This window comes from Rhincodon typus, unplaced genomic scaffold (assembly GCF_021869965.1).
Source record: "Rhincodon typus isolate 14 unplaced genomic scaffold, sRhiTyp1.1 hic_rhity00001834, whole genome shotgun sequence".
Classification (NCBI taxonomy): domain Eukaryota; kingdom Metazoa; phylum Chordata; class Chondrichthyes; order Orectolobiformes; family Rhincodontidae; genus Rhincodon; species Rhincodon typus.
In genome coordinates this window covers 8903-24296 of record NW_025967472.1, presented here as the reverse complement: position 1 = coordinate 24296, position 15394 = coordinate 8903, and the positions used below count along the sequence as shown (strand labels likewise).

At 40.6% G+C, this 15394-nt stretch overlaps 1 protein-coding gene across 1 annotated transcript; it reads left to right on the top strand.

The window, feature by feature from the left end:
- Positions 1-1492: 1492 nt before the first annotated feature.
- Positions 1493-15079, top strand: LOC109924089 (phospholipase A2 group XV-like). The gene is made up of 4 exons (XM_048592806.1): positions 1493-1853; positions 8610-8708; positions 10530-10754; positions 11336-15079. The coding sequence occupies exons 2-4, from the start codon at positions 8639-8641 to the stop codon at positions 11854-11856; spliced, it is 816 nt and encodes a 271-aa protein (XP_048448763.1). The 5' UTR covers positions 1493-1853; positions 8610-8638; the 3' UTR covers positions 11857-15079.
- The last annotated feature ends 315 nt before the right edge of the window (positions 15080-15394 follow it).

The following is a 15394-nucleotide window of genomic DNA, read 5'->3' as shown; positions in this document are numbered from 1 at the left end:
TCAGCTCGTCCTATCTTAGCTTTGACCTTGAGATCAACAGATGTTTAATCATAATTAATACATTTGTTTTCTTTTGCCCTGTTTTGGTGCACCACCCATTTCTAGATTATATACCTTTTTTGAGGTATGAAGAAGAGTGTTCTGTCTGAAATACTCGTAACCGTCTGTGCCAACATTCTCTTCCGTAATGTCATTAATTAAGAGGACTGGCGTTCAAATGGCTGTCACGTTCCACATCACCCAGCATTCTACAATAACATGGTGTAAAGAGAGAAGTTTAAACAAGGAATCTTTTAAAGTAAGATACAGGCACCACTGGAATTGAACCCAGGGTCTCCTGTTTACTGGACGAGCACTTTAACCACCGAAGCCATGGCACTGCTAAGCAGCTACTTTCTAGAATTCTAATACTAGAATTGTTGTTCTGTATCACCATTGAATAAACGAAGTTATCTTCATCAATAACGCTTTATGCAAGATTTCTGTTCCCAGACGTAAAATTTTCATTCATTTTTTGGATATGGAGTGATTCAGAGCTTTTGTTATAAAGGATGAGCAGAAGATATGAATCCAATTGAAGCAAACTCTGTATCAAGTGAGAATGAAGGTGACTTTGAGATGGGGATGACTGACAGAACAGGTGATCTGACTTGCTGTTTGCCATGCACTGTTAGCCAAGTGGCTTTAAGTACAATCTTTTCTAAAATAAGAGACAAGATGCTGTCATGAAACTTTGCAATGTCAGCTGCAATGCTGTCAGCAGGCTTTCAGTTATCTCTTTGGGAAAAGAATCAACTTTGCGTTGGCAATGTGATGTGCCTGTGTAGGACTGAAGACATCTGCAGACTTTAAAAACGAGCAGGAGGCAACAGCATGTAGTGAGAGTGATTGTAAGAATTTGCTGGGGTCTATTAACGTTTTCGTTCTTTATGCCTTAATGAGTTTTCGTGACCGCACCAGCATTTGTTGCCCATCCCTAATTTCCCTGGAATTGACTTGGTCATTTTAGGGGGCAGTTAAGCATCAACCAGATTGCTGAGTCTGGAGCTACTTGTAGGTCAGGTCAGGTAAGCTTAGGCTTCGTTTCAGAAAGGACATTAATAAATCAGATGGGTTTTTACAATTATTGATGATAATCAAATGGTAAACATGAAAATAGCTTTAGAATTCCAGATTTATTAATTGAGTTTAAACTCTACTAGCTGCAATATTTGAATCCATCTCCTTGCCCATTAGCCTGTGTCTCTGGGTTATTAGTCCAGTGACATTACCGCAAAACTACCACCTCCCCTTACATAGTGGTTATGTTACTGGATTAGTAACCCAGAGGCAAGAGTTAAAAGCCCACTCTGACAGCTGGAGAATTTCAATTCAGCTCATTAAATTTCGGAGTAAAAGTGAATAACAATTACGACTATGAAACTACCACCTTCAATTTCACTTGATGCAGGGTTCATTTCAATTGGTTTCAAGTCATCTGCTTATCCTTTATTATAACAGTAGTTAACATAAAAACTCATCTGGATGACTCGTGTCCTTTTTAAGTTATTCTTGCCCAGCCTGGTCTGTACGTATGCCCTCTGAACTGGCTTAGCAAACCAGGAAGACGGCTCATCACCACCTTGTCAAGGGCAATTGGAAGTGGGCACTACATGCATTTACAGAATGATTTGAAGAAGAAATAGAAGGAACTGGAATTCAGTTATATTCTTGTAATTTCTTTTTGTTTTGAAGGTTGATCTACAACACAACGACTGAGACCACACAAACACCACCCGGAGTTGATGTGCGAATCCCTGGATTTGGTAAAACGTATCCTCTGGAATTCCTGGATCCCAGCAAAAGGACTGTTGGTCAGTTTTTTTAACAATATGAATGTGATATCTTGGGTGTAAATTTTTGTGAAGGAAACCAGTGGTGGTTTAAAGCTACTTATCTGGAGTTAACGGGTGAAGTACTTTGTTGGATTTGGACCGCGCTGGTGTTAAAAACACTGTTGTGCTAAGAGTCTTTTTTTTTTCTTGAGCTTCTAGTTTTCATGCTTGGCCATTGGGTCCGATGCCTTGGTAATGCTATTAGTCAGGAGGTCTAAAGAACATAGAGTACACTGCAGGTTGCTCTATCAGGTGTCACTGACAATAAAGATGGCCATTTTTTGTTTGGCAGCATATTATCCAAGCTACCCTGCATATTAAGGTCAAATTTTCATTTGCAGGAAGTGAACATTGCCTTGGGTAATTAAAGTAGTGTATTTTACATGAACAGAAATAGTCTGAGTGTCAGCAAATTCTTAACATTGTGCAAGACTTTTGTTTTGAGAATAACCTATGACTTTGAAAGTTTCCCATAGTTTTTTCAAGTTCTGTTTAACTGGTGTTGCTTTAAAAAGATATGTGTGACACCATTCTTCAGTGTTTGTTCAGTTGGCTACGGTGGTCCCTGAAATGATTCCACACAGTTCTAGTTTATTTTAGTTATTTTTGTGTGAAATGGAGAACTGGAAGCAAGATTCAGAGATGCAGTGATAATGAGTGGGAAAATCAAGTGTGAAGCTGAGAACCAAAGGGCAGGGGAATCCAAGGGATGAGTGTGTGGACTACAGCTTGCCTCATAAGTAAATACCTTTTACGTGGTGTCACAGAACCACTGAAAGCCTTTTTGAAATAAAGGCACTGTAATGTGAAATATTGCAAGACCTGGCTGCAACATTCCTAATCTTTTATCATCTGTTTGATGCCACAAAGTTTGCATTCAAGACAGACTGGATGAGGAGAAGACAAAGTCAAGCACTGTCTTCAGACTTAAGACTTCACAGTAACCCTATTATACATTCATCACAATATGCAAGAGTATTTCATATTATAAATATAGCAGTCTCTGACTTATAGTTATATTAGGAAGGGACTAATCTGTCTTTGTGTGTTCATGTCCATGTTGTAATGTGGTCTGGAGCACAGTTCCAGACTATTCCTTCTCATGCAGATATTTTTAATCAACCTGTTATCACACATCTCGAGAGCAGATAGGATTTGAGCCCAGGCCTTCTAGCCCAGAGATAGGGGCACTATGACTGCACCACAAGAGCCCCCTTTCTTGTATATCCAAACTTCCATCCACACTGTCCATGTAGGATCTGTTTGCTGACACCAACGTACCACAAGCAGGTATGCAATATTAAGAGGATTATTGAACAATAAAAGAAACTTGTGTTTCACTCTTTATGTATATCACCACTTTCAGTACCATGATACTGATTTGTTAAAGTTGTACATTTAGTTGGTATTTGTGACTTAAAAAACCAATTATTGCCAACGGAGGATGTTATTAAGCTGATTTTAAAATTTAAAAAGTTGTACTTTGTTTTACACTTTCTGTGACTGATATTCTGTTTCATTAAAATAGCATTATTAATCGGCATTTGTAATTATTTGTAACTACGTTTATAAGACCCATTGCTGCTAATGCACATGTTCTTTTCATGTCAGCAAATGCAGCCACCCAGTTATACGCAGTGATGTGATATGATAAAGTTGCTCCAGGTTCCTCACTTCCTTACACAACACACATTGGCCACAAACCCACTGAACTTTGGTGTTTACCTTAGAAATAGTCCGTGTGGATCTTTTGTGCCACTCGGAGAGCAAGTGCAGCCTTAGTTTAAAGTCTTATCTGAAACACAGCACTTCTGACAGTGTAGGACCCCCTTCGTACTGCACCAGAGTGGCAGTGAAGATTGTTTTAGTGTCCAGTCTGTGGTTTGGACCTATGATCTTCTGCCTGAGAGGTAATTGCTGAGCCGAGGCTGTCATCAAAAACAAAGTTGGCAGGAATAGAACCCAGTCGAGCAGAACAAAGATTTAAGCATCAGCAAATCAGGATAGAAAGCAGCTGACCCAAATAGGATAATGGTGACTGACCTGAAAAAAATGGCAAGGGAGGGACCGAGAGGAATCACACAAAGTGATCCACTGAGTTAGGAAGTCGGCACATATTGCAGGCACAAAGGCAGAAGCTTTGCTGTAATTGTAGAATGCCAGTGTAATTTACGACATTAATTGACCTAGTTAAAAACACAGATAGAAAAGGCATTGTTGTTTATCCACATCATGTGGTTACATTTAATTCAGATTCATTTTCTGTGTGTACTTCTATATGTTTTAAACATCTTTGTCTGAGCCAATGATAATTATATATCCTAAATTGAAAATAAACAGATTCTTGTGATTACGTAGGGTGTCTTTGCTATTATAGATTCTCTTTCCTTCAGCTGGCCTAGTCTCTGGAGACCTTCCCTAAACCTTGCCGGCTCTCTACCTTTTTGCCCCTCCTTCAAGATACTTCTTAAGATCCATCTCGCTGACCAAGCTTTTGGTCACCCGTTCTAATATACCCTTGTGTTGCGAGAGGTGTTCTGTAAAACTCTTCAAGTGCCTTGGGACATTTTTTCCCCCATGTTAACAGTGTTTTAGAAATTCATGATTTTATTTAAAAATGTATTTAATGACTGAACCAGAATGTAGGAATGTCCGTTTGCAAATCAGTCAAGTATTTTTCCAGAGCAGCCACTGCCCCATTAAATAAATTCCTTCTCTAAATGCCTGGTGTGTCACGGGTATGGAAGCAGTCATGAGATTGGGACAAACAATGGTTTTTGTGGCTGTATCCCAGAGCTCCATCAAGCCACAGATTAACATCAGGAAAGACAGCAGGCCCTGGGGGTAATTCCTGTCAAAATGCATTACAGTCTTTGCTTTCAGTTGAATGAGACAGAGCAAGAGAAGCTCAAGAGAAAATCCTTGAGTGTAGAATCTCTCTGTGCAGGAAAAGGCCAATCACCCCATTATGTTTATTCTGGCTCATTTGAAATAGCTATCCATTTAGTTTCTTAGAGTAAATTTACTCTAAGTTGAGAATTTCTTTCTTTTCTTTTAAAATGGTTGAATCTGCTTCAATTACCCTTTTTTAGGGAGTGTCTTCCAGATCAGCATCAAAGATCATTTCTCCTCAGTTTCCCTCCTGGCTTTTTCTGACAGTTATCTGAAATCGCTGCGCCTGGGTTGTCAGTTTCCTGCTATTGAAAATATTTTTTTTGCTATCTGTTCCGTCAAATCCATAGTTTTGAATACATGAATCTTTCAGTTGACTGAAAATTGTTCATTATTCATGCAATCGGAGAGACACCGATAACTTTAACCATACAGCTGATGGTCTCCACTTCTTTCAAGTAGTAATTTGATCTTCAGTTGGTTTTGTGTTTAGCAAATGTGTTCTAGCTTTTTTTGGTGGGTTAACCTTAAACTTTGTTCAATAGCGTTCATATTGCCCTCTAATGACCTGTCCACTATTTGACAGGAATGGAGAGAGGTGAGGCTGACCTCCCTACCCTTGCCCCAGTTGAAGACTTTTGAGTGGGCAATTTAAGGACCATTTCATGCCTGGTTAGAGTTCAGGGTCTGGCAAGATGGCTAGCATATGACTGCTTGGTGTGCAGGAGAGAAAGGGTGGCATCTCCACCACACCCCACCCCCAACACCACCAATGGCCTCCTCTTTACACACTGGGTAGTCCTGCCCCCTTGCCCTGGGGATGTTCCTTTTCTCCCCCTTGCCACCCTGTCCTGCAGTGAGACTTACCTGGTCCTTGGCACTTGGGGATACAGAACCTGAAGACTGCTTGCTCTGCCTCTCCTGGCGGTGCAGGTAATACAGAGGTGCTGGCCGGCAGCTCTCCGAGGCAGAGTGTCTTCCTGAGTGATGGCATCTCCAGCCAGTAAACACTGGTTGCCTTAGCGTTAGGCAGTCAGTGTCAGTGGGCATGACTTTGCTCCATTGAAGCTTTGGATGGCTCAATGGGAAACTCGACCATCTGACAAATCCTGCCCTACTGCTGTTAAAAATGTTCCTGAATGGGCAATGTTTAGCACATATCTAGAGATTAAGTGCCACAATATCATGTCCTTCATAAGTGTTATATTGAATTCAGTGCCAAATCAGTACAGTAATAGCGTAGCAAGGCTTGTGAAGGAGCTGGTCGTTGGACAGTCACTTCGTGAACTGTGTGAGCAACCAGTGTTTGCTGTCCAGTTTACTCTATAATAGTGAGCACTGATGGCTTCACTTTATTCTTGGATGAAAATGTGGACCATTATTTTATTTCATGGGTTTTTATCTCAAATAGCAAATAAACCAAATATGGTAAACATACTCAGCAGGTTTGGCAATGTCTGCGGAGGGAGGAACAGTTTAGTGTTAAAGTAGGCTGCCCTTGTTCCATTGTATTTGTACTTGATATGAGTTTAGAAAGTGAATTATTATTCTGGGATCCAGCAAAATTATTTGTAGTAAAGAATGCAAGACAAATCTTCACTTCCAATAATCAACACATAGGCAAGAAAAACCATCTTCAATAAACTTGACTAAAGTGGACTTTGCACAATGGACTAGTGATTGAGTGTCTGTGGAGCTTAACTTCAGGACCCAGCGTTTCTGCTAGGTTGTGCAGGTCAAATTGCCTTAAGTAATGCAAAAGGCTGAGGAATTTCTAGTGTATATGGTAACCTGCACAGTTAGTTTCCTGATCCTGAGTGCAGTGGGTGTAATTCACACCTGAAATTCCTCTCTTCCTTTGCACTGTTTTTAAAAGTAACATCGCTAGAAGTCAGCCCTGCCCATACATCTGGTCGGCTTTCTGTTGCCATCTTCTCCCCAGTGCTTCTCACACTGACTATCTGTGCTACTGTACCATGGTATGGGAGAGGCAATGGCTTTGTGGTATTATCGTTGGACTAGTGATCCAGAGACCCAGGTAATATTCTGGGGACCTGGTTTCAAATTCCACCATGGCACATTGAATTCAAATTCTAATATCTGAAAAAAATGGAATTAAGAGGCCTAATCGTGACCGTGAAACCATTGTCAATTGTCGTAAATGCCCATCTGAAGAAGACCCCTTTATCCCCACTCTCTGCTTTCTGCCAGTTAGCCAATCCTTTATCCATGCCGGGATCTTGCCCCTAACACCATGGGCTCTTATTTAGCAGCCTCCCTATAGCACCTTGTTAAAGGCCTTTTGGAAATCCAAATGAATCACATCCACGGGCTGTCCTTTGTCTAACTTTTTATCTCCTTAAAGAATTCCAACAGATTTGTCAGGCATGACCCCACCCCATCCCTTGATGAAGCCATGCTGACTCCAATCTGTTTTACTATGCACTTCCAGGCACTCCTCAATCTCATCCTTAATAATGGACTTCTTGTGGAAACAGAGTCTTCACATTGAGAATACCCTTCACTGTGGACATGGAGTGCATTTGGCTGGTACCCAGGGAATGTGCCCGGTGTTGCTGGTGCCCAGTGTCCAACATGGAGGCTCTTTGGAGCAAGTAGGGAGTTGCAGTTGCCAGTTACCCACTCTGACTTCCATGTGAAGAATTCTCAATCTAACTTTTTGGCACATTTAATTAGATAGGAATCTGAATATTAACAAGTCAAGTTGTGGTCTTAATAAGATGTTTCTCAAGCAATAATGACCCTTAAATTGGTAACTCACTGCTACCTTGCGAGAAACTCTCCTCACTGCTCAGCGGATGTATAAAACATGCAGGCAATTGCTCCCAATGTCAAGATAGACCTTGGCAGACTCCCCTTACGCTTTCTGACTCAAATCTCACCATCGTCCATGTCATTTACTCTCTTGGAACTGATAAATGATGTTGTACGGCTTTTTGAAATCACTTTTTCTTACAGATTTGAAAATTATTTGTGTGTTGACTGGACTCTCTAATTTAATTTTTTTTTAATGTGGTTGACATTTTTGGCTTAATTAATCAAACTGCACCAAATTACTGAATAATGTCAAGGAATTTTTCAGTATATTTATTTATATACAATTTCACACTGAGGGGCTGTCTGGTTATGTTGGTTGTTAGGAGATTAAGTCCAATGACATGGAAATTATTTTGAGCAGAAATGCACGTTTGAAAATTGACTGCAAAATGTGTTTCATTTTTCATGTGTTTCAAAGTGCCGTTTTAATGGACAGAGAAGTTACTGCAATGTGGGCTGTTCTGTTAAAGTTGCATACTAAGCAGCTCTATTCTTTCCGTTGCTGAGAGGGTAGAGATGCCACCGATCTCTGTTAATAGCAGAATTGAAGATAAAACAGCAGTGTGTACCTTCAGCAAGGTCTTCACGGTCAAGCTACCTTCAACTCAGTAGCTCCCGTGAAATAATCCTGGTCCATCCTCTTGTATCCCATGATTAACTTCACATCTTGTGAATGTATAAATTAGGAGCAGGAGTACACCCCTCGACCCTTAAAACCTGAATGCTATTCAAATCAGGGCTAATCTGATTACTTCACCTTCCCACCTACTCCCAATAACCTGTCACCACCTTGCTTGTCAATATCTACCTTTGCCTTAAAAATGCTCAGAGATTGTCAGCCGTTTGTGCCAAAATAAATTCCTCTTATCTCTCTGTTCTCTCTCGGAGTTTTTGTTGTTGATGAAGAGTCTAATTAAATGTACAGGAGTCACTTCAGGACTGAGATGAAACATTGCTGTTTTGCACCTAACCAAACAGTTCTGAATCACTTGTCTTGTTTTACAGGGTATTATTTCTACACTCTGGTGAAATCTATGGTGGAATGGGGTTACTTGAGAGATGAAGATGTCCGAGGTGCTCCCTATGATTGGCGTCGGGCACCCAGTAAGTGAAGCCAAAGTAAAGAAGTGTGCATCTCCGGCTGTGGGGTTTCAGAAAGCGAAGTGCATCCTTTCTGTGGTAAATTCCTGGCTAGTTGGGTGGAGCCAACCAGACCTGTGCTTCAGAACAAAATAGTTTATTGTGAATGATTTTCATTTTTTAAAAAGTAGAAAATCTTCAAAATAAATCAAACATTTAAATTGGAAATTCTTTTCCTTTATGTTTTTATAGTTCAAGGATAGCATTTTGTCCAAATGATGAAGGAGATCAGAATGTGGCGATGTTCTTTCTACAGGTGTTTTTAGACATAGAGCAGATTTTAGTCTCTTTATAAAAAGACGAGGAAGTTAATTCTGGACTTCACATGTGGTTTGCTGTATTTTAAAAGGGAAAATCAAGTGAAGTCCAGCACTGTTTCATTTCAGGGGGGCCTGTTTGACCCTTTTTCTGCTTTTCTCTCTTTCTCGTTCTCTCTCTTCCCCTTGCCTCCCCATCTCACGTTCTGTCTCTCTCACATTCTCTATCCCTCTCTATCTTCGCCCCCATGCCTCCATCTCGCTCGTTCTCGTGCTCTCTTTCTCTCTCTGTCTGCCTGTCCAGCCCTGGCAGTGTATCCACTAGTCTCCGTGTCAGAGAGAGATTCTTATATGCACCTCTCAATTTGAGAAAAACCAAGGGAACCTCTCCAGTCAGAAACATTGCTCTGCCTTTATTTTTATATCTGCAAAGATCTGTAACTGGTATAGTGGCAACTGAATATATTTCCAACAATAATTTCTCTTCACTTCCCCCAGCCACTGCAACTGAAATCCATTTTGCCATCTACAGTCTGCTTTTCTTTATTTTTTTTCTTTATTCGTTCAGGGGATGAGGACGTCGCTGGCTAGGCCAGCAGTTATTGCCCATCCCTAATTGCCCAGAGGGCAGTTATGAGTCAACCACATTGCTGTGGGTCTGGAGTCACATGTAGGCCAAACCAGGTAAAGATGGCAATTTTCTTCCCTAAAGGGCATTAGTGAACCAGGTGGGTTTTTCCAACAATCAGCAATGGATTCATGGTCATCATTAGACTGTTAATTCCAGATTTTTATTGAATTCAAATTCCACTCTCTGCCATAGTGGGATTTGAACCTGAGTCCCCAGAACATTACCTGGGTCTCTGGATTAACTGTCCAGTGATAAACCACTAGGCCCTTGCCTCCCCGTTTGCTCTTGCCTTCATTGACTCCCATCTTTCTCATTCCATAAATCACCAATATTCAAAACTCAGCCAATCACTACCTGTCTGCTACTGTGTGGAAATTCAAGTCCTTCTCTACAAGGGCTTGCGTACTTCACAACTTGCTCCCTGCCCCAAACCTGGTGTGCTTTCAGTAGTCTTTCAACATTGGTGTTTTCTACATTCCCTCCCACCTTCACTCCACCATTATTGAAAGGCCCTTTTTAAAATCTTTTTAAAATGTTCCTCTTTCTGACCAGGTTTTTGGTACCGTCCTATTTCTTGCAATAGCTCCATTGTTGCTTCTATCAATTTGTTCACTTCTGTCCCCACAGTAAGGTACCAATTGAGTGTATCTTATGTTAATGTTGCAATTTAAATGTTGTTATGCATTTGTCCTGATGTATTTTTAGATTGGTGGGGCTAACAATTTTTTTTATGTTGGCACATCATTACTATGCTAATATTAAATAAAACAACAGTTTTACTTTAAAGCAAGAATATTCCTGAGGTATTCATCAATTTTGTTGGGCTGTCTGAGAAAAATGTCAATTTGTTTCTTCTCAAACAGCACAGTACATTCTCTCCTATGTTTCAATCCCCAGATGAAAATGGCCCATTTTTTAAAGAGCTGCAGAAGATGATTGAATCTATGTACGAACAGTATGGTAGCCCTGTTGTCCTGATTGCGCACAGCATGGGAAACCTCTACACACTTTACTTCCTCAACCATCAGCCCCAGGAGTGGAAAGACAAGTATATTAAATGTTACGTTGCACTGGGGGCTCCTTGGGGAGGTGTGTCAAAGACTTTGCGAGTGTTGGCTACAGGTAGGTCATGAGATTCCTTAACCAGAAAAATGAAAGTTTCTTATGGCAATCTTCATTATTAGCATTGTGAATTAAGTGTGGGAGTGGTTGTCTTGATATCATTTGTGGTTGTACTAAAAAATTACATAACGGGATGTAAGTGGCAGAGGATAGTTGAGGCAAAGTTCATTGTATCCAGAAAGAAAAGGTAAGCATTTTATTCAGAAAAGGAAGGGCAGTGGGATGAGTTCTGAATTATTCTAACCAGTAGTCAAGACACCCACAGGTTCATTAGCTCTACTTTTATGTTTCAGAGGGATTTCAGTTTTTCTTTACCCACCCCACCAAGACATCATTATTTTCAGCACTTTTCTTTAGAGTGTTTGCAATGTTGAATAGGCTAGTCTTCTGGAGAAGTTGAGGCAAATGTCATTGATGGATAGAAGGAGAAAGAAGTGAAACATACAAGGGAGAAAGGAAATAAAGGACATGGGAGAAGGTTCTTAAACTCTGTCAGACAAGTTGGGTCAAATGGCCTGTTTTGGTGCTGTAAGTGCCCATGAGTGCTAATGCTAAGGTTTAAACTCTGCTTAACGCCACAGGAGACAATGATCGAATTCCTGTCATCAGACCACTGAAGATACGTGAACAGCAACGGACTGCCGTCTCCACAAACTGGCTGCTTCCTTACAACAACACCTGGTCAGTGGACAAAGTCTTTGTCACCACGCCAACATACAATTACACTATGAAGGACTACCAGAAATTCTACCAGGACATAAACTTTAAAGATGGCTGGCTCATGCGGCAAAACACTGAATCGCTGGTATACAACTTGACTGCCCCAGGGGTAACAATACACTGCTTGTATGGAACTGGAATACAAACACCTGAGTCCTTTCATTACGATGTTTTCCCTGACCAGGAGCCCAAAGTCCACTATGGTAACGGGGATGGGACGGTCAACCTTGTGAGTGCTCTTCAGTGCCAAAACTGGGCAGGGAAGCAGAAAGGCAAAGTCTATATGAAGGAACTGCGTTCAAACGAACATATCGATATGCTGTCCAACCTCACCACAATTTCCTACATCAAAAAAGTGCTATTTAATCTGCCTCTGTTTTGAATTCTGAATGCGAGAAAGCTGTCTTTTATTTATAGTCCCGCCATGTTTTCCTGGTGAACTGAGGCAGAGCATCATACCATGAATTCTGTGTAATGTATCTATTTCGAACAAAGTTTGATATCTGGCTTTATTGGAGCGTAAGTTGCATTAAAAAAAAACAACTAATTTTCCTCCTCTAAGGGGCTACAGACTTAATGAAACCCTCACTCTCATGTCACTCCAGAACAGTGCATTATATAATCCAGACAGTTGCAAAGTAACATGTTTTCCACATTTCAGAGGTTAATGGTGTTCAGTTTGTGTCCTTTTTCCAGTTTTGACATAGCGTTAGCTAGGAAGGTAAGAGTTGAAAGGGGGCCCTTGATCCTGTTGCACCATGTATGTTGGACTGTGGCTGATTTGTATTTTAACTGAAGTAGGGTAGTCAACGTGAAGTAACAAGGGGGCTCTTGTGGCAGAATGCAAATATCTTCACCTGTGGCCCAGAAAGTCATTGTCTAAGTTCCAGGAAGGTCTGGCAGCATCCATGTAGAGAAAATCAGAGTTAACGTTTCAAGTCCGGTAACCCTTCCAGACCCGAAACGTTAACTCTGTTTTTGCCTTCGCAGATGCTGCCAGACCTGCTGAGCTTTTCCAGCAACTTTGTTTTTGTTCCTGATTTACAGCATCCACAGTTCTTTTGGTTTTTACTGTCTAAGTCCCACCTGTCATGAAGATATATCATACCTTAGATGAACAGGTTATTAACAAGATTTTTCAAGTGTAAAGTAACAAGTCCAAATTGACTGCTTTGAACCAAAAGTTGTTTACCATGATAGTGGTATTGTGGCAGTATAGTTTGAGAAGTGAAACAGGAGCAGAGCCTATTTATTCTTTTCAAAAATTTAGGGATTACATCTGACCATGCCCATCACTTCCGGGCCGATGGATTTAGCTGCAGCCCTAATAGCTGTCTGCTTCTACTGAACCCTTTAACTAAACTGGATTATATTGGTGTGCTTTTCTGAAGCTAAGGTGCATTAACAAGGGAAGTGTAGGGACCTGTCCTGATGAGGGTTATCATTGAAATGACGATGGAGAATGTGCTGCTCTAAGTACAGAAGCATAGATAAGAATGACATTCAAGCCACTACTCCCTTTAGTATGCTCAACCCTCTCTTTTTAACATCCAAACCATGTTTTAAATATCCCTACCTCCATTAGCTTATTGAACACATTATGTTATTGACCAGCCTGGTACCGACTGTCTTCCTGATTTTGAATTTGCTTTTCGCTACTTTGAATGCTCCTCTTCCGGTCCTGTTTTGAGTTGACACTTCAGATGGAGGGGAATCTGATGTATTTTCCCAAAGGTGAAGTCTCTTGTTTTCTGTGGACAGACTAATGACTCTGATAATTATTTGACCTTTTTTGAGGCTCTGTGCTTAGAATTGTTTAACTTTATGAATTCTAGCCAAGAATATTAGAGAGTATAGTTGTGCAGTATTTTGTTCCTATATTTTGATAATTTAATTCTGTCTGTTTCTGTGCCTTGTCTCACTTGTGGATTATGTTAAAGGTGTTGACGCTGTAACTTTAATTTCCTCTTCACCTCTCCACCTCTCCACCTCTCCACAAAAGCTATTTCTCTCCTCCGCCCTAATTCTGAAATCCCCACCTTTATCCAGTTTCTCTCCTAAACCACTTTGGAAAGGGTACAAAGTTATCGTAGGAAGGAGGCACCCTTCTTCATGCTTTCCTGTCCCATTGCCATAAAAGTGCTGATAACCTGGTTTCCCTTTCTGGTTCAGGTATTTGTTGAAAGTTGTATATGATGTAACACAATTTTCTTATGACAACACTCTAAAGCTCCTTGGGTACATTCTTAGGATGACAGGGATGGGACTTTCGGAGGAAGGGGTCACATTTAACAATCTAGCAGCAGAAGAATGGTATATAGGTCAATCAAGTTATTTTTGTAAATCTATCTGTAAACAGCACATAAAATAAGACAAACATTATATTCAAGGGATGGTGGGACAGTGTGAAAGGAATCAGTTGTTCTGTTTGTATTGGGCCAGGATGGGTAGTTTGCATTAGCCAAAGCTTTCTCTCCCTTACACTCTCCTAGACAAATAGAGGTGATCCACTAAAAAAGGATTTGAGAGTTACCGCCCATTGTCAAACAGATGGACATCAGGTCCTAGGTTTCAATTTTGATAGTTTCTTTGCTCCTAAACGACAATTCTTTTTTTGAAAAAAACAGGAGCGATGTGCCTGAATCGTAAAAGCTGAAGGCAAGATGGGGTCAGCAGGATATAGTTACTTTTATAATAAAATAAGCCTTTAGTATCCCGTTTACATTTTCAAAGATTTCTGGATATTTCAAAGCCTAGAATGGTTTTGACTCTGAAAGTTTGTTATAAATGTTGGGTGTTGACAATTTCCTCAGTCTAATGATAATATCCACGTGGCATATTTTAATATATAGTACTATTGCAAATATGGCATATTCCAAGTATTTGGTCAGTGAATTTGCCAGTGATTATTTATGGACATGAATATTTTCTTAATGTTATATTTTTGATACATGGCACATTTCTCATGGTGCCAAGTCTGGGTGCAGCCATTAAGCAAGCTGCTAAAGACACTTAAAAAAAAAAAAAACCTCTTTCCACAATTGCTGGTCCCTTGTGCTTGTGATGAAATTCCTGAAGTCTTCAAGATTGCACCACTATAATCCTGATAATCAAAGGAAAAATTCACCTGAAACCCTCAGCACCATATTTATCAAGGGTAGGGTTTCTATGGCTGTACAGCCCCGGCAGCACTCGAATCGTCCCCCTAGCTATTCCCAGTGGAAGCTACTTGGGAAATGCCTGAGGCACATCAATGAATATAACCTTTTGAGTGCCTCGTGAATAGGCAGTGACTTGTGGGCAGATTGCCAGCTTGCCCCTGCTCCATTTCACCCCCACCTCAACAAATGCTGTGTAGTTTGAGAAGGTGGGGTGGAAAAATCAAATATTTATTACTTTAAGATAGAAGAGTCCGTGGTTAGCTTGATGTCTGTCTGAGGGGTTGGTAACTATAGTGTATTAATGGTGTTGCTCACACCTCTAGCTTGTAATTCCTAATGTATCACTGATAAATGCCAATATTGCTTCACTAAAACCAGTGTCTGTTTCTACTAGAGTGTTATATTTTTCACTGGATAATAAACTTGATTTTAACACCCTGAAAACTATGTATGTGTGTCTGGGTTCCATATTTTTGACACTCTCCACCACTACATTGGGATGTTACTGTCTGTAGATGAGTGGCAGCAAGACAATGACCCTGCTTCCTGAGCCTGAAGGTGCCCACATGTACAATACCAAGTTGAGACTGGCAATGATAATCATGGCCTAATACAGGAAGTTCTGCTACAGCCATCTACTGCAGAATTTTTTTATTCATGCTTTTATGATCAGCAGTCTTAACTACTTGAATGCTCCTGCACCCTCCAAAAGCTTATTCATTTCAAGCTTTGCTGCTTGGAATCTGCTTCTCTGTGCTT

Coding starts and splice junctions, on each gene's coding strand:
- LOC109924089 (XM_048592806.1), top strand. CDS start 8,639: ATGGTGGAATGGGGTTACTTGAGAGATGAAGATGTCCGAGGTGCTCCC. Junction 8,709..10,529: donor TGATTGGCGTCGGGCACCCA/GTAAGTGAAGCC, acceptor TTCAATCCCCAG/ATGAAAATGGCCCATTTTTT. Junction 10,755..11,335: donor TTTGCGAGTGTTGGCTACAG/GTAGGTCATGAG, acceptor TTAACGCCACAG/GAGACAATGATCGAATTCCT.